This window comes from Poecilia latipinna, unplaced genomic scaffold (genome assembly GCF_001443285.1).
Source record: "Poecilia latipinna isolate Pla-1442-1.1 unplaced genomic scaffold, P_latipinna-1.0 Scaffold14, whole genome shotgun sequence".
In the NCBI taxonomy this organism is placed as follows: Eukaryota; Metazoa; Chordata; class Actinopteri; order Cyprinodontiformes; family Poeciliidae; genus Poecilia; species Poecilia latipinna.
The window spans coordinates 615101-642667 of record NW_015112630.1 but is presented as its reverse complement, the minus strand read 5'-3'; the positions used below and the strand labels follow the sequence as shown (position 1 = coordinate 642667).

Below are 27567 nucleotides of genomic sequence, written 5' to 3'. Positions count from 1 at the left end.
GTAAAGCTTGAAGCAAACAAGGGCCACAGTGATGATCTAGTATTTATTTAAACTTTGATATTCTCTGCAGTGGTTCACATGTTCAAAGTAAAAAAAAAATAAAAATAAAAATTCCTCGAGTAACTGGATGACGCCGATGCTCTTTTACCCTCCCATATTTATCCTCAATGTCAATACGCCCTCCAAGGGAAAAACTAAAATCCAAATCAGGAAGATCTTCTGAAACACAACGATATTTGGAATAAAAAAAATATTTCATAGCTCAGTGAATTCTACCAGCCACCTGCAGTTCCCAGCTATGCACAGCAGGGTGAGCTTTTCCTCAATAAATCGACAGTGAGCCGTTCAACGGCTCTCGCCTTTGAGGTGATTGGGATCAGTGCTTTGTTTGTCACAAACTGCTTAAACATTCGACCCAAAGATCTCGAACTCAGGGGAAGCAGCCATATATGCAGCAGGAAAGCTGTGTAACATGGAGGAAAATAATACTTAAATTTCCACAAAGAAAAAGCAAAACATATTTTCATATTCCCTTTGGCACGCCCCTATGAGGGAAGTAACAGAACCCAACAACACTTAAAACATATCGCAACCAAACGTTAAAACCAACAGTCCAAAGACAATAAAAATAAAGGAAAATACATGTTTGGTTCTGTCAGAGTATCAAAGTAGTAAAGATAACGTCACATTCCTCTTGTAAAGGCATAAGTCTGTTGCTGCTATCGAAAGATCCACATTGGCAGAGAACTCTCCCAGAGCAGCTTGTAGACAGAAATGTCCATGTTTACATTCATTATTGTGTAGAGTATACCTCCATATGCAAGCAATAGGCAACTCCACATGTAACAGGCTTTATTGGACCTTTTGCTTCTTTGTAATCTCATACTCAATTTTGTCCAATACCAGAAGGAGTCAACTACCATGTTTCGTACTGACCGAGCGTCGATTCGTACCCACCAGGGGGACGTTACCCGCTCCAAAACTGATTATTTAAAGAGTGTTTTTAGAATCTGCTCACAGCCTTTTGAAAGGAAACGTGGGTATGTGCTATCAGTGAAGACTTTCTTTCCTGTGGTTTGATCTGTGATCTGTGATCAAACCACATGATAGAAACATGTCAGAGCTGGTTGATACAGGAATAAGAACACCAGTCGGTGACAGTGGGGGGGTAAAGTTTTCTTAAAATAACATCTAATTGAATTAAATTATAATAAGTGCCATTCAAGAGTTTTTGTAACTTTATACTTTACAATTTAAAAAACAACAGATCTACAAAAGGAAGTAAACTAAATTTCATTGGGTACAAATGTTGTGGCAAGTTGGCAAAGGGGTGAACTGACTTGGAGCTCATTGTGTTTCATGCGCTTTTATGCTTTCAATATATACAATGTTAATTTTCATTAAAAACATGTAGAAGTTGGGTGTACTACACTTCTTTTCACAGTATCCATGAGTGAAAAAGCATTACATGTGGAGTTTTTAAATGTGCAAAGTGACAGGACACAACCGACCTTGCATGTGGAAACGTCTGAACTTTAAAAGGAAAAGAACGTTTTAACTGTCACTTTAATAAAACACAGTCTAACGGATGTAAAGCAGTTCATATGTGGTGAAAATGTACATGAGACATATTTTCTTGTCTTAATGCCTGAGATGAATGCAGACTGAGAAAGACTCAGAGACAATACAGAGGAATGCATGTTACAGGTGTGGCCAGACACTCACACAACTTCTGGATCAGTTCCCAAACAGTTGTGCGTACTCGACTTTGTCACATGCACGGTTACTCTTCCACCAAACACCACCAGCTCAGCAATACGCCCTTGCTTCTCTGGTGTTGCAATAGACTCCTCTGATTTACATACTTTCCCACACAGTTGTTCTTTTTGGTACTCCTCCCGCATTTCCTGGTTTCCACTGATATGAAATGCTTCAGGTGTATACGCACAAGGTTTCTCAGCTGTGTTCACCTGTCAGCTGAACCCACTTAAAACAACAAGACATTGCAAAAGCTGACGCAGCTGCAACGACTGGGAAATTAGTCATGTTCTGTTTTCAATGGGACTGATCTCTAAGCGTCCATGTAGAGATCAGTAGTCGTCCTTCTTGAGTGAAGTCAGTTTCCATACTGAGCAGAAAGTAAAAGATGCTTTTTCTGGGTGACTTGTGTCCAACAGCACAACTGCCCAGTTTTGGGGTTTTACCCAAGGTTCAACTGCTACCGGCTAAACAATCTGGGCCTTGTGGACGTATGAAGTGTGGGGGTTATGATTGTGAGGCTGAGGGCTCATCCTGTTCTTTGAGAAATTCGAGCTGGAGGCAACGCTATCCTGGTCGTCAGGATGCTCCTGACTGGCAGGGCCGCCCAGCCCTTCGTCGATCTCATCCTCGTCATAAGTTACTTGTGGGTATGTGCAGCTTATGGGAGGGGGCTGGTAGTTCCTGATGGCGCTTCCTGAATGGGAACCCCCCTCTGTTGGGATGACGGCATTGCCGTTCATCTGTCTTACGATCTCCGTTGAGTGGACCACAGGATATGTCGGTTGCAGCAGAGGAGGAAGCAACCGAGGGTCCTGCTGCAATGGCAGAAAAGAGACCATCACTAGTCCCATTGTCATCAGGTAAATATGCAAGTGTTTAGTAAGCTGGGTGAGAAGTTTTCCATAACTTGGTAGTTGCAAGCTTAGACATGCCGCAGGCAGCATGAGACACTTACCAAGGACATGTTGCTGTTTCTCACGTATTGCTCTACTCTAAGCCGGGTTTCGCTGTCCCGATCCATAGGCCTGTCCCTCCCCCTCCGGGAGTTGTTGTAGATGGACGGTCTGCCGAGAGAATCGTATGCAGGAGCCCCTCCTCCGCGCCCACCTGAGACAGTTGATCTGCTGTCACGGCAACGGGCCTGCTCCTGTTAAAGCAGAAAAACATGCTTTTTTTAAAACATAAACAGATGAACTTATCAGTTGCATAGATAGATTGTGTGACAAGGCGAGTTTGCTCAGAGCTATGAATATGTAAAGCTATATTTCTGTCCCAGCCAGGATGTTTTACAATTATGTTGTGATTTTTTCTGTTTCAGGTCCTGCAAAGGCACTCATGCCCTTGAATATTTTCACATTCTAGGGCAACACTGGATTGCTAAAGTCAGTAAAACAACAAGGTTTATTTCAATAAAATATATTAAATAAATATTAAAAAGGAAGCAAATAGAGGATGCAGCCTTCTAATCAACTGTCTGAAACACACAGAAGAGCCCACACCGAAAAATCCTGAAATATTATCCTTCTGCCAGGACACAACATCTAAACAGCAGTGCTTCTATTCTTCCTTTCATTGAGGATGTTAGCATGGTATGAAGCTAATGGGTGATATCCTACTCTTGATAGGAAGCTTATGGGTGATAGAATTTATTTGTTAACATGCTATGAAGCTAGTGGCTCTGACATTGTCTTGGTTTTATTTCTCTTAAACCAAATCAAATCCAGCTACTAAAACCGATATAGTTAAAACATATCGGTTTGCTTCCTTAGCTAAACAAAGTCTCTTGTGTTTCCAGAGGTGTATTTGTCAGGAAGTTTGTCTGCAGTTTGCAGTCCGTCTACAATCTATGCGACGCTTGGACATGATCGACTTTGGTAGTGACGTTAACATAAAAAGTGTTTAGCTCTTCTCCTCATTAGGTTAAACATGCACTCAAAGTGAAGCAGGTTTTTTTCCTGTTGTCAGAGGATTATCATTCCAAAACATTAGGAGACAAAGTGAGTTTACCATTTCAATTTCAAACTTTCCCATTCACTGATGGGTCTCTGCATCACCAGAACTCAGAAAAATTTTCAAAATCCAATCCTCCAGCACAGAGGTCCTCCATTTTTCCAAGGTGTGTGGTCCATACTAATTTGCCACCGTTTCATCTTATTTATTACAATCATATGTAGTGTCAACATCTGACCAAATTACACCAAGTGTAGGTTGAGTCACACCAAACCAGTACATGGAAACAACTTCAAATTTAGTTTTGTTTGTTTTTGTGACGTTTTAAAAGTTTGAACAAAATTTGTAAAAATTAGAGCTAAGTTATATCTTTGACATTTTTATAGTAACCAGTGACTTTTTGAATCTATTAGGCTTATATTATCAGACAGTGTTTTCATACTTCAAAATCAACAGCCAAATGACTTGTCTACAAGTAGTTTAGAGAGGAGTGAGGATGTAAAGCCAAAGAACCCAAACGTCCCAAGAAATCGCCGTCTGAAAGGTCTTTGGTTATACATTGTGTTACTGTTGATAACAAAGTCTGAGACGCACTACATTCAGATCGGAAATGCCGAACTTCAGAACTTAGCCGCGCGGCATCTGGACAGTAAAGCCTCAGTCCCAGGCCCTGGCCTTGCATGCAGATTTACATTGATCTGTAGACTGACCCCGAGGGATGACAGGCTGTTCCTCAGGGTTCCCTCCACCTTCAGAGGATGGTGTTCCTCAAGCTGCTGTGAAAAGAAATAGGTTTACTCATTAAAACAGGTGGGGAAAAATGACAACTAATAAGAGGTCTGCTAAAAATGTAGTGATTTCAGCACATAAAAGACTAACTTCTAGTAACACCTCTCTGGCATCAGTGCTGACAGAGTTCACCCTCCTGAACGAAGCTTGTCTGGACAGAGTGCTTATTTCCTCTCTGGAAAGATATGAGATGGGAAGACAACCTTTAGCCGAGGTTTTAATGCTGAATCACATATAGATAATGTATATGAAACTAGATTCAAATTTTTTCATCTTTCTACACATTGACTCACACATCTGCTGTATTTTCTGTCAAAACTGCTTCATGGCTTTTAACTTGTTTTCATTCATGCATATTTAATCAATTTGCCCTCTGGAAATGATAATCTGAATCTGATCTTATCTAATCTTGATTAAAAAAAAAACAATCTTATCTTGTACTTTTTCTGAGTAAGCTCCTTCTTCAGCTTCTTGTTCTTGCGATGGTGGTGACAAGCGAGGACGAAGAAGATGACGAGCATGAGAATCAGCAGGCCGGCCACCGTGCCTCCCATGATCATGAATATCATCCACTTATCAGGAGCACAACAAGCTGTGGAAGCACAACACTGAGATTAATGTTCACACAGATTCCTCATGGATTCTCACAGTTTGCGTTGGAGTGAAGGGTCACTCCATCAGCTACCTCCTAAAGTGATGGTCACAGTGTCCTTATGTACACCCTCTGAGTTATTCACCAAGCACTGATAGGTGCCGGAGTCGTTGGTGTTAAGGGGTCGCTCAAAGACGAGTCTCCCATCGGGGTGGGGAACTGCACCGCTAGGAAGCTGTCCACCTAATCTAGAGGCAAAACAAAAAAAAATTTAGCTATTCAGCTGCATCATGTAACTTTTATAAAGAATATGATTTTTTTGTTTGTTTGTTTTTTTTAACACATTTGTTAAAACTGTCACCATGTTGTGACAGTTTATTATGAGACCGATAATCTGTGAAAAGATTGAGCTCCTCCACTTGCCACCAGAGCTGCTATTCACCTCTGAAGAAATACACTCCTCCCAGTCAAAAACAGCCAATCAGAGCCAGGAGGAGGGGCTTAATTTTGTCACTCAATCTCATGTATTTGCTGCTAAATGCACTAATGGCAGAAAAACAACTTTTAGCCGTACATCTGCCGTCGTCAGGAGCAACGCTAACTAGGCTGAGCATTTACAACAGAATCTGCCTACATGGAAAAACTGTAGTGGTAGCAGAGAGTCAGGGGAGAGGGGCGGTGGGATGAGCAGCGCCACATGAGATTGTGATTAACAGAACTAAGACCTGCCTTTGACTCGTTGTTTCTAGTTAGCATTCAGAGAAGGCAGAGGAGCTCGAGTTTTTTCACAGATTATGTGTCTCATACCATACTGTCAGAACATGGTCAGAGTTACAATAAGTTAAAAAAATGTTTTGATAACATTATGTACTGCAGCCTTAATTGCACTCTACAAATCAAGAAAGGAATTATTGATGAGATAAATTCCCAGTTCCAACTCATTACCAGCCATGTTGGAAATGTTGAGCAGATGAGAGCAAAATTATTCAACATTTCTTTCTGTGGATTGCTTGTTTTGTTTAGTTCTAAAAAAAAAAAAAAAGTTACCATGATGAAACATAGTGGTGGTGGCAGCATCATGTTATGGCAATGGTTTTCTTTACAAGGATCTGGGAAGCAGAGTTGTTGGGAGGATGGATAAGTGCAATCCCAGAAAAGAACTTTATAGGTTTTTAAAACCAGAAATGCTACATTGGGCCACACACAATATACTGTTATAAAAAGAAACAAATACAAAACAACAAAAGATTTCAGAAGGGCACTTCTTTAGTCCAAAAGAAAAATGTTGGGTGCTGCAGCCCCACCTAGAGTCCATCTGAGCGCATCCCTGTTTGGCAACAAGCAAACAGGAAAGCTCAGCACATAAAGATGAAAGATCATGACGTTTGATTGTTCTGACAGCTTCACACCCAATCTTAACAGTATTCTTATTTTTTAGAAGAGAGGGTGTGAGGCAAAATGGGCATTTGTTCAGCTAAGCACCCAGACCAGCTGGGTGACTCACGAGTTCAGCATCTGTGAAGGGAGTTGCCCCACTGTAGTTGTTTTGAATGCATTTCATTCACTTTACATAGATTAAAGTTTCATCATAACTTATTATCAACTTATCTCTCAAAACACACTCACATGCACGTCCCCCACTGCTATACATAAAACACAAAGCTTGCTGGGCTAGAAAACACGCTTGAACTACCTAATAAGACTTCGGCAAGAAATGGTAAGATGGTAGAAATATGACAAATGAAAATACTTAAGGGGTAGTTTAGAAAATTTGAAGTCAGATTCTGTTAAAAGGATAATACAAGTACATTAAAAATATATTATCTTTGGACACAGAACTCTGTGAACAAACAGATTCTTCAGCCATGACATTTTGTGGTTATATTGCTTGTCTTCTGGACATCTGTCCAATCAGCAGCTATCGGCTATTCACAGCAACCGATGATTGAGTGGCAGTGCCATGAACATCCAGACTCTAAATCATAGGAATGTAATGAGGCATAATATTAATGCTTTTGAAACCATAATATTAACAGAATGATTCTAATAACTGGCCTAAGTCTACCCTTAATAAGCCAGACTGAGTTCAGTCAATCCCGGCCTGGATCAGACTATGTCAGAGCCAACGCTAAGCTAGCAAAACAGCCCAAGCTGGGTTGTTTTTAGCCCAGACGTTTCCAGGTAGGTGCCATTCCGCGAGGCTAACGAGTTAGCTTTCACACAGAGCTCACTTATTTCACAGCGCTCCGCGTCACGAATCAGAAAGAGGAACTTGCTGTTTTTACATTTGCATCTAACACGTCAGAGTGATAGCATCACTCTCACAGCTTATCAGACACTTCATTTCCTCTTCACCCCCACCCCGTCCACCCACCCCCACCACTAATGGCTAACTCCACCCCACTTCTCTGCTCCTGGTTCACCTCTCTCATTTCTGCTCATCCCTTCCCCTTTTTCATTTGAACCCTCCTCCCCGCCCTCTTCTTCATTCCCCCTTTTTCGTGTGAAACTGTCTCATCTGTCTGCTTTCGGCACAAGCCACAACATGACACTGTGACACAACTTATTACTTCACCTGCTGCCACTTACTCCCAACAGGTTTGCCTGCCGCTGCGGCAAAATGTGAGTAAGAAGAGGTTGAATGTAACAACAGATTTTGGGTGCAGATTCACTTCCCAGCGTGTCTGTGAGTGATCGGTATGTGTACGGTAAGCGTTACTCACAAAAACACCTTTACAATAGGTGTTTCCATGACTAACATAGCAATTAATAAGCATATCATCATCATCATTAAGTCTGCAGCAGCTCACAGAAACACCTAGCAGTCCTTATTGTATTTCTGAAGCAGATAAATCCATTCTTTCTGTATTTTTTGTCTTGCAGGTCCAACTTCAGCTCTCATTATTTAATAGGAGCTGTGACTCTTTCTGTTCACAGAACACATTTTTCTAGTCGCGCCACGCCCTGAGAATATTTAATGCAGCAGGCGGTGGATCTGAGAAATACTTCTCAAATGAAACCCAAAGTTGGCTTTAGTTTTGGCCTGTGAGTTCAACGTGCGTACTGATCGTTGATTAGGATTAGGGCAGCACAAACTCTCGCAGTTGGTTTTTAACAATTCAAGAGGACATGGTGAAGCTCGCTGAGCAGATCTCTTCCTGCTCTGGAGCGTCAGGGTGCAGCACGTTGCAGAAATATTCACAACTCTAGTATCTTTTCAAACTTTCTCAGTTTAAAAGCATGAATTTAAATGTCTTACTTAGATTTTATATGGCAGACCAATAAGCAAAGCACAACCGCATAACTTTTTGCCCTTGCTTTTTTACGGTCAGACGGTTGCTATTATGCGTAACTGGGGCAACAAGGTGTTGTTGTACAGCTGGGAGCAGCTGATTAGCATCTCTAAAGCTCAAATAATACCTGAACTACTCTTTCATCAATCATAAAGGGCAAGGTTCAAATCCCCAGTTCCAACGTCTCTCTGCTTGCCATTCTAACCAAACCACCACATAGAGATTTAACGAGGAGCAGCGAAAGCAAATGAAATGCCAGTGGTGGGCACTGCTACCTAAAAAGTTAGTTGCGCTAACCCTAAAGTGCTGATCATAAACAATTAGTTCCATTACAGCTAAAGTGCTACACCAACACATTATTTATCAGAAGCTAGCGCTGAAGTGGCAGACCAACATGTTGATGTAGCACTTCACCAACATGTTAGCAGAAGCTAATATTATAACGCTAAATTCAATTCAAATTATATCACCCCTTGAAAGACTACAACCTTCAAGCACCCATTTAAATTTGACATATTCCGTAACGCCCCAGTTGTTGTATTTATGTTAATATCTTGTCAACTACTGTCCATGTTTTATTTTGTCCTCGTATGTTTCTTGTTTGAAATAAAGTTCCTGGGGGGTTGAAGGAAAGAAAGTAGAGGAAATTAAGCTGCTACACTTCAAAATATGAGCACAAATATAAACGTCTAACTACTTGAAAAATTCACAAGTCGATAACAAAAACTTCAACACAGATGTTGAACATTTTTCAACTAAACAGCCAAGTAAAGAACTGCTTTTGAACTGATCTGGAAAAATCAAATGAGGGGAAGCTAAGAGCTCTAGTTTTCAAAGTTAGCAAAAATGCTAAATCGCTAACTGAAAAGTTTGCTCTGCTATTTATAGCACATTAGTAGATTACCGGAAGTGTGCCCATCACTGTGAGGTGGATTAGCACTGCAGGTGACATCCAGAACATGCTACTGTGATTTTTCTGTGTCGACACTTGTTGTTAGCATGTCATGTCAGTTAAACGTCAGACTGACCAGATTTCCTTCCTGCCCACAGGACGACCATCCATAACAACTCTTTGAAGACACTTGGACAATGTGAGTTATGACAACATTTATTTTCTCTTTTGTCTATCTGAAGTATTTCTAATTGAATTGAATAAAAAAAGCAGGTGTAATTTGGTGACACTTTCTGATGTCACCAAATTACTAAAGAGTGGTGGAGTCTCTTAATAAATTAGGTGGCACTGAAGGTAAATTGCATGAGATCACTAGTGACCAAGGGTTGTAGTATAAAACAACAACAACAACAACCTATGAATCTGTTGATGCTGTGCACTGCTTAATTGTTCCTTTTTGGCCAATATGCAAAATGATACACTGGGAAATTAACACTGCACATCCACCTGATCACATTACTATCATAGGGAGACATGGTGGCAGCAGCATCATGTTAGTCAGGAACTTGTCAGGCTTGTTGGCACGATTGGATCTAAATACAGAACTTACAGCCTGGATGAGGAAAGCTGTTCTAGACCGATCACAAAATAGATAAATTAACAAAGTGTTGACATAACATTTGCACATTACATTTTTCAGCTTTTTTTTTTTCTTTGTTTGTAAAATGTTCTTAAAAAGTCTGGAATTATTTTTCTTCCCCTGCAAAATAATGTGTAACTATGTGTTGCTTAGCACATGTTATCCTAAAAATACATTTAAGTTTGTAGCAACAAAATGTAAAAAAGTTCAAGGAGTACTGATGATAGTTTTGCAAAGCACTGTGACATCAGCAATCACCTGAGATAAGTAATTTTTTAAAAGGCATAAGTGACATATTTTGTAGTCTATCATTCACCCACTATATCACCAAACAAATCAAAAAACATCTTAGACCAACTTTCAAGCATAGCAGAGTAGAAGTGTAATAATATGGGCTTTATTTCACAATCATTCAAGTTCACCATAAACTCCTCTGCACACCTGTACTCCAGTCAAATCTGTCCAACAGATGGTGGTTATCCCCAACTACACAACAGGACCCACAACAGGACCATGATCCCAAAATGTCCTTTTGAAATCTTTTTTTTCTTTTTTGCGTGTGTGGTCCAATGTAGCATATTCTAGATTTAAAAGCCTACTCTACGACTCCCTCAGCATTTCTGTAATTTTCCCTGCCAAAATCTGCCTGTAATAAATGTCAGACCAGCCAGCCAGCACATGCCCCCCAAAATGTCTGTGCACAACACTGACCCCAACCACAGACTAACATTGTAGTATGACTGAACAATCTATAGGAAAAATTCAACTGTACAGAGAACTAGGAGGTGGGGGCAGATGAAGAACACCCCACGTCTAATGGGTATTTTACATCTAAAATGACCGGGTAGCATCAGTAAATATTACCTACATCCTGGGAACAACCTAATTGCAACTTCAACAAACATTCCAATTAAATTCACAACATAACAGGCCAAAAATAATTTGCACGTTTGCTCTGCAAGTATTAACAGAAGCACCAGCGACCAGACACATCAGACGGTTAGTCATGCAGTTCCTAGACAACCAGAGGGGTAGGTGAGTTTGTTGTACCTGGTCCAAGTGAGAGTTGGTTCAGGGCTTCCTTCATGTTTGCACGTCAGGGCAGCGTTCTCCATACCGACAGACCATTGTTCACTGTAGCCAGACACTTCAGCATTTGGAGGAACTGAAAGAAAGATAAGCCATTTTCAGGCTCTAATCATTTAAGTCAAGATGAGCGTAAAGAGGGTTGTGCTTGGCTTTCTCTCTACTAGTGATAGTGTAACCTGAAATGATGTAAATAGCAACAACTGATTCAGTGAATGTATACTCACAGTGCACCACCAGTCGGTTTTTGATCCTGCGTGGACTGTCATATTCTGGATACTGAACCAGGCAGTCCAGCTTCTTTCCATTCATACTCCTCAGAGGGTGCAGAGAGAAGTGTATGGAGACAACCCCCTTGTCAGAGATCAGTTTGTTAGTTTTACCATTCAGTTCTGTGTCCCAGGAGAGTTCAGGAAGTGGGACGGCCACAGAGCGGCAGGAGGCCACCACCTTATAGGAATCACCCTCCTTTACATCCACAGCATCCAAGGAGCTGATGGGAGGGGCTGGAAGGAGGATTGTAATATGAGTTTATCAGAAAGAGGACAGCTAGTGAAGGTTCAAGACAATATATTGCAATTAATCTATTCCACAAAAAATAAAAACACTCAGATCCATAGATCTGACCTTATTTTTCTGTCCTACTTTTAATTAGTTGACCATGTACAAATAAACTGTACATGGTCAACTAACAACTATACATGGTTCAATCCAGTTAATCTAAACTGAGTTGAGATTAACTGGATTGAACTTAAATTAATTGAACTGAATTCAATTTAACTTAATCTGATTGAATTAAACAGAATCAAATTGAACTGAATTGAATGTTTTTTCAAATGAGTTGAGTTGAACTGAATTCTGATCAATTTAACTTAATTGAACTGAATTGAAGTGAATTAGGTCACATTGAACTGAACTAAATTTTACTGATTTGAAACGTGTTTAATTTAATTTAATTTAATTTAATTTAATTTAATTTAATTTAACTTAATTTAATTTAATTGTGTTGCCCTGCGACAGACTGGCGACCTGTCCAGGGTGACCCCACCGCTCGCCCGGAACGTGAGAGGTGAGAGGTGGGGTCGGGAGGGTTGCACCAGCAACCCTCCCGACCCCACTGAGGGACAAGGGTGTAAAGAAAATGGATGGATGGATGGATTAATTTATTTTAATTTTATTTAATTTAACCAAACTCAACTGTACTGAGCTTAGTTGCATTGAGTTAAGTTGAAATGAACATAATTAATTTTAACTACATTGGACAAAGTTGAATTGAATTAAACTGAGATAAACTGAATTAAATTCAATCAGAACCATTTGGATAGCTTTCTATTTTTATTATTATCATCACTTCTTATTCCAATTAGAACAAGTCAGGCTATCTTTGTTATTAAAAGTTGTTTAAAGATCTGAAACATAGAAGCATAACAAAACCAACATGTATACCTACTATGGGTTCTGATGCCCATGTCCACAGAAATTTTGAATGTATCTATAAAAAATCTATGGCAGCCTGATCTAGCTGAGATCTAATTGCCATAATATGCAATACTAATGGATGTGTAGCTAGGCAATATGAGGTTTTATTAACCTAAGGCAGAGTGACTTCCTACACCATTGAAACACAATATAAATATGCAATAATGGGATAGAGCCAACCAGTATCACTTGAGTACCCTAAATAACAGGAAAAGTCATAACATATATCAGAGAGCAATAGAATTACGCAGTTTTTCTTCTGCTTTAGAGACATACAAAAGATTTATATACCTAAACCAAAGTGAACAATTAGGTTACATTTGTTGTTCATCACTTATACTGGGTTAGTTTTTACCCACATTACATCAGATTTATGAGAGATAACTCACTCCACACGGTGAGATGCATCTCTTTGTCAATGCTCCCAGACGGGAAAAGAGTGATCTGACAGAGGTAATCGCCTTCATCGGAGGGCTTTGTGCTGGTGATGACCAGAGCCGAGTCCTCTATGGGTTTATTGCTCTTGAAGTGCACGCGGCCTTGCCACTTGTCGGACGCTGCACAGAGAGTGGCCAGTGAAAGAGGTCAGAGAGTTAAAGAGACATTTAAGGAAGGAAGTGACTGAAAAAAGTCCAGTGAGTTCAGAACAGACCTCAACGGTCTGACAATACTTTTCATTTAAAGCATTTTGCTAGTTAAAATGCTGCGACAGACTGGCGACCTGTCCAGGATGTACCCCGCCTCTCGCCCGGAACGTTAGCTGGAGATAGGCACCAGCACCCCTCCCGACCCCACTGAGGGACAAGGGTGTTCAGAAAATGGATGGATGGATGGATGGTAGTTAAAATGTTAACAGCAAAAAAAAATTTTTGTCAGCCTTATTTAAGCATAGAGTCACAGTTGGGAGCCATCTTGCTTGCTTGGTCAAACAAACAAGAGAGCAAGATAAGCTATAGAAATAATGTCAGTGTGAAGAGAGGGGAAGTAGATCAACGACATCTGTGAAACTGTTAGTAGCAGATAAAGTAGAAAGGGTGGAAAAACAACATATATAATCACAAGACAATTCCAACTTACTATGCTGGCCATCGGTCATGTGTACAGCAATCATCTGCTCCTTGTTCTCATCAAGGCCTATCTTATACCAGGTGACCTGCACCACCTTCTCTCCGTTCAGCTCGTATGGGCACGGCAGGACGGTTTCTTTCTCCTCCAGAGTCGTTAAGGAAACCTTTGCTGGAGCGTCTTCAGACTGTCCCTGTATCCCCATCACTGAAAAAACACAAAGGTTGGGAAAAAAATGAAGATAATCATTGTTGTGTGACACAGACCCCCTTCAGCTTATTCAGATTTTGCCATGTTACAAATAAAAATGCCCATCTATCACCTTGTGATGTTTTGTGATAGGCCAAGACAAAGAAGTGCATAATTATGAAGTGGAAGTAAAAGGGTGCATTGTTTATTCAAATAAAAATCTGAAAAGTGAAGCACATTACTTGTATTCAGCCCGAAATAAAATCCGCGTCTACATAATTAGGGAATCTTTCCATCTTTCTGGATGAAGTTTGCATGATTTCCCCATGGATGTGTGGGTTCTCTCCAGGTAATCTGGTGTCTTCCCACAGTCCAAAATTGTGACTGTTTATTGGTCTCAAATTATCCTTAAGCATGAATGCTTGTCCTCGTTGTGAGGGCTAATCGAGGTGACTCAGGCACCTGGTTAGGATGCCTCCTGGTCACCTCTATGGTGAGGTGTTCCTGGCATATCCCATCGGGAGGAGACCCAGAGGAAGACCCAGGACCCGCTGAAGGAACTATGCTTCTTGGCTGACCTGGGGACACCTTGGGATTCCCCCAGAGGAACTGGCCTGAGTGGCAGAGGAGAGGGAAGTCTGGGACTCCCTACTTATGCTGCTGGCCCTGCAGCCTGACCCAGGATAAGTGGGAAAAAAAGGATGAAAGGACATGAGTGTGTTTGTCAATCTGTGCAAGATGTACTCCACCTCAAGGTGCCTCAACCTCCCTACGGCCCTTCAAGGACAAGTGGGTATAGTCGATGGATGCATGGATAGATGAAGTCCACCTATGTACATAGACCTAGCTGTGGACCCATTGACAGGTCAGAATAAATCTAGCTGGTCTGTAAAGGCCCAAAGAGATTTGTTAAAGAACTTTAGAGAACAAACAGCAACATGAAGATCAAGGAACTCTACTGCAAACCCATCTAGCCACATAAACTAGATCGGACAAGGAAAGTATTACTCAGAGAAGCAGCCAAGAGGACCATGGTACCTCTGGAAGAGCTGCGGGACACTCTCCTCATTGGAGAAAGATGGCGGTGGTAGTCTTATGCTAGGTTGAAACTTGTCAGACTTAATAGGAGTCTGATGAGTGCTGTATGTAGTCTTAATAGACTAAACAATACACCTAAAAACAACAAGAGGTACGATGAAACTGATGTAGATCAATGACCCAGTATAAATTCAACTGTGAGTCTGTAGCGAAACATAACTTAACTTCTAATCTTGTGCTATTTTGAAAAGAAGAATTTCAGTCTCTAGATGTCCAAAATTGAAGATATACTTAAATAGGGTTGCAGCTCTAATTGCACAAATGGCAATTTTTTTATTTTTCCCCAAAGACTTTGTGCTGCCCGTTGTTTTTCATTCCATTGACCCAACAGGTAGAGGTCAGCTCTGGTTAGGCATGCAGCAAACACCTGAGACCCTTGTGTTTAACCTTGGTGCTGAGTTTAGGAATCATGACCCTTTTGATTCTTCTATTGTTCTTCTGCATCACTAGTATACAATGTTAGTGTTAGCCTATGCCAGGAAATTCCAATCAAATACAGCAAAGACTGTGAATACTTTTTCAAAGCCTTGTAGAATCATGTAGATGGTCTCAAAGTTCCTCCAATAGACTAAGGTTGATGTGTATGAGTTCATGGAATAATTTCCTGATTTTGCTGCCAAGAATGATTAGAATCTGTTTGCAGAAGTTTGCTAGAAAAATGAAAAAGAAAATGCTTTCATTTCATTTAAAGGCTTCCTTATTCTCTTGAGCATAGCAGGTTATGCCAAAGCAAAAACTGGTGAGTTTTGCTTTTGTTTTAAATTGAAGTTGTAAGCTTTTGATCTTGAGGCAACGTCTTCATCAGGTTTGCCTTTAGACGTAGTTCTCCATTTCACTGGATAATCATAAAAATTGCCAAAATGGTCAAAGACGTTCTCTTGGTGGACGTTTTGATCCCTCTGTCATTCATAGGATTGAGAGGAAGCTCACTCCTTGAGGTGACAAACATAGAACCTTCATCACGGTGCTTCCATGTTGGCACAGAACTTACACCTAATCAAATGACTCGACATACACCAATTGTAGTTTTATGGTCGATCAGGCCTATTCCAATTTTGGTTGATATTGATTTTTTTTTTTTGTCTAAATATTTGCTAAGTTGACAACAGTTGGGTGACTATTGTTAACCAGACATGTGCAGACATGACCTGGTGGGTGGGGTCTGTCAGTCAGTCCTCTCTCACGACAGAGTAAAAGGCGACAGTGGCTGATTTTCAGACCTTTATGGAGGTGGATGAGGTTGTGGATAAGATCAGTTTCTAGCTTAAGTTTTGACCAATTTCCCAAAATTATGGAACTCAGGACTGATTTTTCAGTGCACTCTGACAAATGACAGTTCATTAGCATAACTCTGCAGATCTTAGACATGCTTAGGAGGTAGTTGGACCATTTCAGTCGACTGTTAGTTGGTAACCAGCTCTGTTTCCAACCGTCAATTAAGAACTAGATGTTCTCTGCATACATTTGTTTCGTCATATACAGAACATTTATGCAGAAGTATAAAACCGTTCACTAGTGGCTCTTTGGACCCTCAGTGATTCAAAGTAACCTTCAATAAAACATCATAAAGAACCACCAGGCTTTGTGAAAATAGTTATAAAATCTAACTGCAGGTATTAGCAATTTGATTTTTTTATGAAATAATTTCCTTGAAATTTCACAACCAAAAGTACCAGCAGACTAATTTTTTTATTTATTTATTTATTTTTGCAGTTTGTCTGGGCATTGTGTGGATTAGTGGGTAGAGTGCGCACCATGTGTAGAGTCGATAGCCCTCAATGCAGTTGTCCTAGGTTCGATTCCTGGGCTCAAGCCAATTGCTCTCTCTTCCCTATTTAATGAACAAGATCGACCTCCACCTCCATTTGACTCCTTTCCAGCAAAGACAATTTACACACATCTGCAGCTATATTTCAACTGAACCACCAGCGATAGCACAGCTAAATCAGAAAGTTATTTCACCTCACAAACAGGTCTGCTATGCTTTATGATTTTCTTTATTTTCAGATCTAAAAATAGAAATAAATGATGCCTCCTTAAACATCTCCTTAAGCAGATAAGCTTCTAAAATTATAAGTTGTCTATCATTAAATGAGTTTCATTAAATGAACCAACAATGTCTCTAACCCTTAAATGAAATCCTGTGCAAACAATTGCCTCAGTGGGATTTGTTCCTCTGTTTCTGACGTCAGTTAGCCCATTTTCTGTGATGTTTCTAAAACAGATAAAACACCATCAGACTTTGTACGTGAAATGAACAACCGAGAAAAAGAAAACAGAGGAGAAGGAAAACTGGATGTCTACCAAGCATGGTGAGTACCAGCAAAGATATGTCACGTAACTAGTTGCTCAGGATGGGTTTTCAAAGCAAACTCTCTGAGGTTGCCTCAGCGTCCGGACACCACAGTCACAGGGGCCTCTGAGCAAAATCTACACACAATGGCCTTGTGTATTAGGTGTCTAACACACACAACACACATAGTCAGAGCTATGATGTTGAACTCTGCAACCTGAATTTAATAGTAAAGGTGCACCTGCCTGTTTGCACCTGTCAGCAGGTTGTTGTTTTTTCCTGGCACGCTGCAGAAGTGGAGCTGAATTTGCAGACGGTAGCCTGATACAGAAAAAGCTCATTGTTTGCTTTGTGACAGCTGTAATTCCAGAGGTGATGTTGACAACCTGCTCACTGATTCTGTTCATCTGATAAGGCACGTGGCAAAACAAAAAGTTAAAAGCAACACACAGGAGATGCCATTATAATTAAGTTATTTATTTCAACATGACAGACTAGTGAGTGATCAGAGCCGAATTACAAACTTGCTGTTTGTTTGTATTTTTAGATTACCTGCTTCTATCTCTAGTTTCACTTCTATATGACATAGCTAACAGTTTCCCCTCCTCCAATGCAGAAATGCAAACATTTCTACATAAAACCACCTGAAAGCCCAGACTCCATCGCTGAATGTCGTAGAATCTGATCCTGACACTGGTTCTTCAGTCGGTGTGCAGCTGAAGGCCGTTGGCGCCGACCCTGAGGCAAACACAACTGCTAAATTGCTTTCTGCAATCCAGACCAGGAGGAAGAGAGCTGTACAAGAAGCAACTCAGCGTGAAGGTTTAGACTGAATGTTGACAGGTAATAATTAGGAGAAAGCTAATACAACTTGTTCAATCTTGGCAGGGTGGCGTAGGGGGAGGGGGGAGCAGCCACGAATGTTCTCTCTATAATGCAGATAACTTTTAGCAGGAGGAAGGACAACAGAGTAAAAGTCTTTTTTTTTTTTTTTTTTGGCTAGATTAGATGATTTAATGACTGTTGGTTTACCTGCAGATTAGCTGAGGCCCAGCACATTGCTGTTTTTATCACAACATATCAACCTCTGTAATGTAGCCTGATATGCTAGCAGTGCTAGCTAGCAGTGCTGCTCATTTTAAAACCCTCAGCGCCTAACTTTGTCCTCTAAAACAATTTGACAGCCACCACTAATCAATCGCCAACAATCAGCTAACTTCCACATTTTCTGGTGTTGGTGTAGGAGTGTTTGTGGGCACAGAGCGGTAAAGTGGCTGGTTTTGGTAGCTAACTGTGTGTAGGGTGTGGTATTTTTTTAAGGAACTGGTTTACACTGCAGTTGTTTTGCTACAACTGGCCACCAGAAACACATAGTTTGGATTTTGAAAAGGATTAGAATCAATGCTAAGAGCATTTTCTCCATTCATCTCTCCAAACGTCACTTTCTTAGATGTTTATTTTAATCTCATTTTATTTTATTTTATTTTTTTTATCTTTTGTAATTTTTCTTTTGTAGACCTTTGAGATTTCAAGATAAAAAGGCATTATAAATAAAACATACTATTATTATTTTTATTTTTATTCCTGACTGCAGTCAATTCAGTTATTATCCCAAAATAGCATTAATGTTGTCATAACTCGTTTCTTCAGAAACGAGTTATGTCTCGCAATGAATCTGGAGAGGCCTCTGACTGAAGGCTGTTAATGGGACGGTCTCAATGTCTGGACAGCAAAGAAAATATTCCACAATAACATGTCCTGGATGACTCCATCAGTTTTTAGCAAGATCTGCTAATCCACCTCATTTGCTTTTGCCACTTTTTAAATCTGTCTGCCATTAGGTTAGAAAGCCGGGCAGAGAGATGTTGGAGTTGGAGCTATGAGATGGTTTGAACTTCCTCATTCTCTCTCTGCATCCATAAAGCCTCCTTCTCAACTCCTCTAGGGTTTGGGGTCGTAGTTCAGGTGTCTAATCAGCTCCTCCTAGCTGTAAAAACAATGTCTTGTCGGCATTGTTGCACATCATGGCAACTTCCAGAAAGTAAAATAGTAAGAGCAAAAATCCTACCAGCTGTACAGAATCCAAAACCAGAGGGATTAAAAAAAAAAAGTAACGTCTTAACCAAAGAGGGGTTTTTTTCCAAGGCAAAAGTCTTGGAAAAAAAAAAAAAAAAAAACTAATAAGAACTTATGCAACAGAGCCACCATTCTAAAATTGGGATCTCAACTTACAACAGAAAACTGTTGCCAAAAAATAGTTTTGGCAACAGTTTCATCGATACTGTTCGCTATCCAGGTAAATGCTGCTTTTGCCTCCATAATATTGCAACTGCAGTATTATGGAGGCAATATTTACAATGAGCCAAGAATCCAATCCCATTGATCAGTGTAATTAAGGCTGGGACTGGGCTGGACGTCTGCTGCAAGGTAAGTAGAGGGTGGAGCCCGACTTCCTCCAACAGATGATCCACCTTGTAAACAATAACACGTCAGAACGTTTTAGATCTGTAGCAGTACAGTTAATAAAGCAGCTAAACAGGCTGATATACAAAATCAGAGGCCATTTCTGAGGTCATCAAGGTGCAGCACTAATTATATTATTAAAGGTGTAAAAATTTACATTATTCACTTAGGAATGTTTGTCCTCCATTCACACGCACAAAGCATGCAAATCATCAGGACATATGAATAAGGTGATAATTGTAGTAGTGAGTGGCATGAAAAAACTCATCCAAATACAGATATATTTTAGGTATGTTTTCTCTGTAATGGTTTTGTTCATTTTTATTAACTAGGACTTTTGAAAACTCAAACACCAATCAAATGAGTGCTGCAGTTTTATCTCAACATAGAGTAGAAGGTATAGAGAGAACTACTGTAGGGACACATCAGTCCAACACCATTAAGGAAAATATTTTAATAATTTATAGCCCTTACATAACTGATCCAGCGACTGCTGAGTGCTTGCAGAGTGGATGGTTTGAGGAGAACCAATGATTATGATATTATACACAAAGCTGCTCCTAGCACGCTAGGACGATGACAGAAAACACAGGTTGCTTTGTAAGAGGATGAGAATACCTGCTTCGTGATTGAAAAATAATTTTATTCTTGGCCACAAACTTGTTGATCCTAATCAACTGTCCTGGAAGTGTTTTCTTTTTCACCAGTGGTGGGCACACTCTAGCTAATACGCTATTAGCCAGAGTCTGCCTGGCTAATAGCTATTAGCACATGCTAATGTGCTAATAGCAGAGCTAATTTTTCAGTTAGGGCTTTAGCTATTTGGCTAACTTTAAAAAACATTTAGCAAACCTAGCTTCTCCTCAATGAATTAAGCACCATATCACTTGGCTGTTTTATCTTTGTTGAATACATTTTGACATTCAAGTTTTCATCATTGACTGTTTAGAAATCTTCTAGCAGTTACATGTTTATGCTCATGCATGCTTTCTGACTAAACCAATAAATCAATTAGGCAAAATCAGCAGTAACATTAGCAACACTCTCTAATCATAAAACTGGAACCATGAGTGAAAGATATATTCTAATCACTTCCTGAAACGCAATTGTCCAATAACAAATGTGACCCTATTGAGGTCAATTTACAATGTTGTAAGACATGTTGTGCCATTAATACACAATAAGTATCAACATGGCTGAAATTAGGATTTTAACTTCTGCTAAATACCATGTTGGTGTGATGCTTCAATGTTAGCAAAACTAATGTAAATGGTAAGTGCGTTAGGGTTAATGCAAATAACTTTTTAGCTAGCAGAGCCCACCACTGATTTCTACTACAGAGGACGTTAGCTTTCAGTGCTTTGTTTCAATCAAAGATAACTTTGGAGGATCTTCAGAGTTAACAGGATTATCATTAGCCTTTCAAGAAGTGGCAAGAGAACAGCCATTGTTAAGAAGGACATAAAAAGTCCTGCCCACAGAATCCCACGAGTCTCCTCAGACATGCGGCAACATAAAGAACAGTTAAAGCTATAACGTTGAAACATTTGCCTAAAATACAAGAGGTGGAAAACTGCTGTTGGTCTATCACATCACTATCTGAAGAAAGCACAATAAAGTTTGTGGTTCCAGATGCGAATTAGCTTTAATTAAGTCTTGTGCAACAGATGGTTCTAACACTGTGTGTGGGACAGTGTAATGAGTTGGGAAGGATGTGATTCATGCGTTTACCATCAGAGCTGGTGAGTGTATTGAGAGACTAAGGTGTGTGTGTGTGTGTGTGTGTGGGGGGGGGGGGAGTTTGAATGTCTGTGACCCTGGATGAGGTCTGGGCCTTAATGTGGGATCTGCCTGCACTGCATTACTGGAATAACCCTCAGCCTCTCCTGGCTTCATGGATGGAAAACAGATCTTTTTTCCTATAGGTGTCACAATGTCACCACAAGGATTGTTGTTGACTTCATTAGGTTTCCAAACAACTGCCTGTTGACAGATCATGGCGTGCCAAGACGTTTCACACTGTAGAACTAGAGTGGGCCACTGGGGGTGTAGCGACTTTTTGACCTGTGGCATTTTAAGGCTTAACTCATACAAAGAAGAAGGGTTCATGCAGTTCCTAAGCTTTGGTAGGCAGATTTGTCAACAACAACCTGTTTTTCCTGATCTATCAGAGTTCACCCCCAGTGTTTTTCACAAGGCCTGCTCTGACTGGCATAAAACAAAACCTCTACATTAGAAATCCAGACTTGGCATATCACACTGGCTGGAAATGACCTTACTCTGTAATCAACACAAATGTTTGTGACTTTATGAGGAGCCTTCAAAGCACTTTCATACCATCCAGGCTTAGTTTATCATCATGTCATTCAGTCACATCCATGTGTTGTAAAAAAAAATCCATCTTACCAAAGATCTGGAGCCCAAGGAGACCCAATGAGAATCTGTAGAGCAGAGATGTCATCCTCCTTTGGCGTTACTGCTAACTGTGCACAAGCCGGGACGCCGTCAGCACGGCTATGAAGCTCATCGGTCCACGAGTAGGATCCAAAATTAGTGGGCAGCCGTCATGCCTCCTGGTGAGTGATCATCCTCAAGAACAATCTACTCTGGGAAGACCCTGGTCCTGTCCAAAGAGCTGTGGTCCTCGGGGTAGAGTGTGGTAGGGATTCTGTCCAGGAGTGAAGTTAAGCCATCAGGTCGGACGTGTGGTGAAAGAAGGTGCAGCCTTTGCCTGTTCAGGATACACCTGTTTGCGCTCTGCCTCTCACTCCCTCCCTCTCTCTGCTTCTCTCTCTCACACACACACACACACACACACACTGAAAAACTCACTTTTCTGGTTTAGTGAAGGCATCATGACAGTTATTTTTTCGTCTTTACTTGCTCGGCTCAGAGGAGAGGCAGGTGAATAAGCATGCCCGAGAAAACCTGTTTGAACCTCATCCCAATGACACAGAGCGCAGATCATAACAGCCAGGCTGAGACCGAAACTGGAGGGGCCTCCTCCCTCTGGAGGAAACCAATGACCCCTTTAAGTTGAAGAGGTATAATCCTAAATGTAAAGGCCACAATGGCCTGTAACCGAGAAGAAAGACACAAACTAATCTCCCCACATTAAGTGTTTTTATTCTCACGGTAATGGTTGAAAGCTGAAAGAATGTAATCTCCCTGTTCACTTTCTGAATAAGTAGGGCAATATTCTCTGGTACATTTACTTTGACATAACCACAAACTCAGCTGACGTCTATTTATGTCACTGTGGTGAAGAGCAACTCAGACGTTGCTCTTCACCAACGTCTGAAGTTAACAGTTAACAGTAATAACAGTTACAGTTATTACTGTAACTCTAATGTTACAGTAATAACTCTAACATTATTACTGTTAGTAAACAGTAATAATGTTTAATGTTTAGTGTCATAAAATTCTGACTTTCCTTATTAGGTTAGATATCACCTAAAGTTGATTAAATCTGAATATTATGATCTGTATGTGGAGTTCCTCAGGGATTGGTGCTTGGGCCAGTTCCTTTTCGTTACACATTTTACTTTTGGGGGCTGATGCTCCAGTAACAACTTACTAACCGTCATCTGCTTTACTAGTGTGAGATTTGTTTTTTAGGCACAGTTTGAACATTATGTATATACATATTTCAAATCAACAAGCACAAGTCCTCTGATGTAAATGTTTAAAAGTGTTCAACGCCCTGCAGGCTGGTTTCTCTAACAGTCAAGAGAACCAAGTACAGCAATGCAACAGCACATAATACGATTATAAGAGAATCATCTCTACTTCTGCATGTAGTCACCAATGAACGACAGAAATTATTTTAAGAGAGTCCATCTGTACAACATAATTTTAAAAAATGTGCTATTTTTTGTTACGTCATTGACACAGTTGTTCCACATAAAGGCTGTCGATTAAAACTGAAGGCGTTGTTAACGTCTACTTATATGACACTGAAAAATAAAAATCATTGGGTGATGTACCTTAGATGTCCGAACTTGGAATGAGAGTAAATATCACAAAAAGATTTGCAAATGAGTTATTTTTGACAGCTTACGCTGTATTCTATGTGTAACGTACTGATTTTTAAGGATGGGGTAAATCAGAAACCTCTTTCTGTACAAGAAATGTCAATGAGAGTCTATTTGTAGATCCAAACACTTGTAAAATGTAAGGGAATAATTATAATAATTATAATGATCATGACTAAGTTTAATTCTCAAACTGTAAATTTAATGTATATATTTTATATGAATAAACTATTAAAAACTACAAATGCTGGTAAAACATAGTTGTGTTAATTAAATACAAAGTCAACTCCTCAAATCTGTACTCAGATCCTAATTTTCAGCTTTGATTTTAAAATGGGCTTTAATTTTGAAAGCAGTCGCCAGGTGTTTTTCAGGTTTGGGTATAAGCTGAGTGGAATGGTTTAGGATGAAGCTGACACTTCCTCGATAAAGTTCAAGACAAGCTGAGCACTTCAGAAATCTCACTGAAAGAGAATCTATATTTTAAAAAAAAATAAGGCTGCAAATAACACTTCCTTTTCCTTGGGTTTTAAATCTGGGTTTCTATGACATCTTAGTTTAAACATTGAATTTAAGGCGTTCCAGTTGACATCTCCAACTTAGAACTCCAAATATTTTAACATCATATCTATATATCTGACCAAAGCTAAAGCTGTGTCCACATTTAATCTTATTTATATGAAAATCCCCTGGCAGGAAATGATTGTTTTCAGAAATTTGCGGTAAAGAAAGATTTAAAGATTAAAAAACTTCTGATTGAGAGTTAAATAAAGAGACGGAGATCCCGTATTTCTAAACGATAAGTTCTTTAATATGAATATGCGTGCAAAACAAAGTCTCGTGCGTACATGTATCAGCTTCAGAAAGGTGAAGGAGATGCCATCACTGCCACCCTGAGGTGTAATGGAAATACTGCTCAGTATAATTACATTCCCCCCTTATAATTCTCTTACCCCGAAATTATGGCATACAAAAATAAAACAATAATAGTACAAATAGAAGGAAAGCATATGCAATTTGTCAAATTTACAAAAATGGTAAAGAGTGAAATTTCCATCAGCGTGTTTTGGTCCTGAAACCTACGCAAAATATAAAACCTCTCATTACAATCCTATTTTTTTTTTTCACACTTAAGCGTTTAAATGCATCTTCAGGATATCAGTAGTCAAAATAAAATGTTAAATATGTCCAAGAGGACAGGAAGAGTATCTCAAACAGCAAGCCGCATCACTTCTTCTTTTCTATCTCTTCCTCCTCAACTTCTGCTCGATTCAACAAAAGCAAAATGGGGAAACGAGCGTTGGCATAAAAAAACAGAGTGTGAGATGTGTTATGTTTAAATACAAAAGAAAAAAAAAAAACAAGACAGAACGCTGTGGCCGGCTGAGATCACTTCTTCATGCCGATGGTTTCGTATGTGTCCTGCTTGTGAGGAGTCAGACCCTGAAGGAGGGGAGAGAGGAGGAAATATATTTATATACATATGAATAATGTGAAGCTTCAGCTTAACGCGGCGCGGTTCTCTGAAACTCACCGTGTAGATGCCCTCTTCCACATTCTGACAGGAAAAAAGACGAAAAAGAGATTAGAGACAAAATAGTCATTGTGACACAAAAAAACGGGAACTGGAACAGTGGCTCAAACCAACAATTCAAGTTTTTAAAGTAAAACCAAACAGAGGCAGAGCTCTGTCCTAAAATAACATGCAGCTCTTGTTCTTAGTGGGCTGAGCTGAAAGGTGGACAGGATGTTGACTTTATTCTCCTCTAACCAGCCGGCTGCTCAGTGGTCACAGCCACTGCAGAGAGGATACTCAGTATTAGCGCAACTCACCACGAAACAAACTCGTTCACACTGCCTAACACACGCACACGCACGGTTGATGTATGTAGGCATGCTGTGTGCTCATTTCCTTCTTCACATCCAAAACCTCAGCCTCAGCATGTGTCCACTGAGGTTAGCCTCAACAGAAACTCAGCTTCTTTTTTGTTGACTGAAACGCCACTTTGTGCTGCAGCGCTATGCGTTCCACGCACACGGTTCACACAGCGGCTCCCGTTTTAGTAGAGCAGTCGCTCTCACCTGCTTTGACTTTCCTTTTCCGCCGCTGGCCTCTCTGGCGTTGTAGATCTGTCAACAATATACAGAGAAAAACATAAACCTCTGAAGCAGCAGGTAGATTCATTTGCAGTAAATACATGTTATCAAGATAAAAATAATCTACACTGACGTGCAAAAGCGTATAGTTCCAACCAGTGTTGTAGTCAAGTCCACCTAACCCAAGAACAAGACCAGAGTGTATCGAGACCGTGACAAGACCAAGACTTTTCGGGTCCGATACCAAGTCAAGACCAAGACCGAGGGAAGTCGAGACCGAGTCAAGACCAAGACCGAGGGAAGTCGAGACCGAGTCAAGACCAAGACCAGCGCCCTGTGCTACCTGGTTCCAACTCTAAGCCCTTATTGAGATTTTATGTTAGACAAAACACAACGTACAGCCCAATTATGGAGTGACAAAAAAATATTTTTCACAAATAAAAATGAGGCAAATTTTGTTTTATACTCAGTTTAAATGTATGTATATGTATAAAAAAAATGTCCACAGAATGATGCTGCCACCACCTTGGGAATGGTTTGTTCAGGTAATGTAGATTTTCAGCCATGCAGGGAACATTCCATTGAGGCAGAAAAGTTCCACTTCTGTGTCAAACTGTAAACAGAACTCTTTTTTTATGGATTTATTTTAATAAATCTTCTGGACTGCCCTCCATCTAGACATATTGCTTTAAACCCGTCTAGAAAATGTGTTTTCTGACCTTCACTTTGCTTATTAATATTCTCCTTCAGGTGTTACATTTCTTCAATGGCGGGCACTTTTATGCTAATGTGAGCTAATTTTTCTTGCTAACTTTTGCTTTTTTTTATTTTATTCAAACATAAAGGAACAACCTTTGTAAAAAAAAATAAAAATAAAAATAAATAAATAAGATAAACACAATGTCTAAGAGTATCATAGAACATGTGTCGAAATTAAATTTTTGGGTTGTAGTCCTTAAAGGCTAAATACAGTTTGAATTTAAGTTTAGTATTAGCTTCTGCTAAATACTGTGTTGGTGCAGCACATTAGCATTAGCTTCTGCGTCATATGTTGGTAAAGCACTATAGCGTTATCGTCTGCTAAATACCATGTTGGCCTAGTGCCTTAGCATTAGCAGCGCTAATGTTTATGATTACTGTTAACTTTAGTTAGTGGTTCCCTTCCCTGAATTTTATGTTACTGACACAGACATTAAAAATATATCTATGTATAGATGGTATTTTTCTTCCATACTTAACTTGGTAGCGTTTTGTTACTCTACGGTTTGTTTAACATTCATAAGAAAGAAAGATTTGTGTGGGTGCGAACCTTGACCCTGCAGTAGAGCGCGGTCAGGATGATGCCGTACAGGAAAAGAATCCCATCCAGAACGTAGCAGATCTCTGGCTCCGAGAGAGCAGCTGGAGGACGAGACGACAGCAGAACGTTAGAAGAAGAAAGCCTGCTGCACACACACAGGACTTCCACTTTTACACACTGTGTGTGACTGTAGCTGGTCTCTATGATGATGATGTTAGTGTGGAGTCATTTACAAAAACACCTTATTAGGCAACAGCCTAAATGTTTGAACCATTGTGAATTGTGAAAGGTGCGACAGTGGCGGTGTTCTGTGATATCAGCATACAGTGTCAGATAGTCATGCGCTAAGCTCAGACATGTATACGCAGTCATTACCACATGATTTTATTTAATCAGCAACATAGAATCATGACGTAGATCATCATACACTTTGTTATTAACAGCTGTATGACATCCTGATTTAGAGTTTAAGTAGATCAATGAGTTTTACACGGGCGTGTGTTGTAGTTGACTGCAGGGGCAGCCAGACCTGCTTTAAATACACTT

General features: G+C 40.0%; 2 protein-coding genes across 9 annotated transcripts in view; both read right to left on the bottom strand.

Moving 5' to 3' along the window:
• Positions 1–29: 29 nt before the first annotated feature.
• nectin4a (nectin cell adhesion molecule 4a) lies at positions 30–22346 on the bottom strand. 8 transcript variants are annotated; one of them, XM_015032102.1, is made up of 11 exons: positions 21997–22346; positions 13560–13754; positions 12872–13039; positions 11231–11509; positions 10968–11082; positions 5186–5340; positions 4942–5092; positions 4591–4675; positions 4404–4487; positions 2717–2908; positions 30–2576 (listed from the first exon to the last, which is right to left on the bottom strand). In XM_015032102.1, the coding sequence occupies exons 1-11, from the start codon at positions 22049–22051 to the stop codon at positions 2226–2228; spliced, it is 1830 nt and encodes a 609-aa protein (XP_014887588.1). In that variant the 5' UTR covers positions 22052–22346; the 3' UTR covers positions 30–2225. The 8 variants fall into 8 exon arrangements, with proteins under 8 accessions (XP_014887588.1, XP_014887617.1, XP_014887597.1 ...); XM_015032131.1 differs by having other exon boundaries at positions 4422–4487; XM_015032111.1 differs by having other exon boundaries at positions 4404–4484.
• Positions 22347–24738: 2392 nt separating this feature from the next.
• The window catches only part of fcer1g (Fc epsilon receptor IgFc epsilon receptor Ig), an 11118-nt gene continuing 8289 nt past the window's right edge, over positions 24739–27567 (bottom strand). The window contains exons 2-5 of the mRNA XM_015032183.1: positions 27031–27122; positions 25707–25754; positions 25159–25182; positions 24739–25067 (exon numbers count right to left, since the gene is read on the bottom strand). Of these exons, the coding sequence (XP_014887669.1) occupies positions 25014–25067; positions 25159–25182; positions 25707–25754; positions 27031–27122 (218 nt within the window). The 3' untranslated portion in view covers positions 24739–25013. The remainder of the gene's footprint in view (positions 25068–25158; positions 25183–25706; positions 25755–27030; positions 27123–27567) is intronic.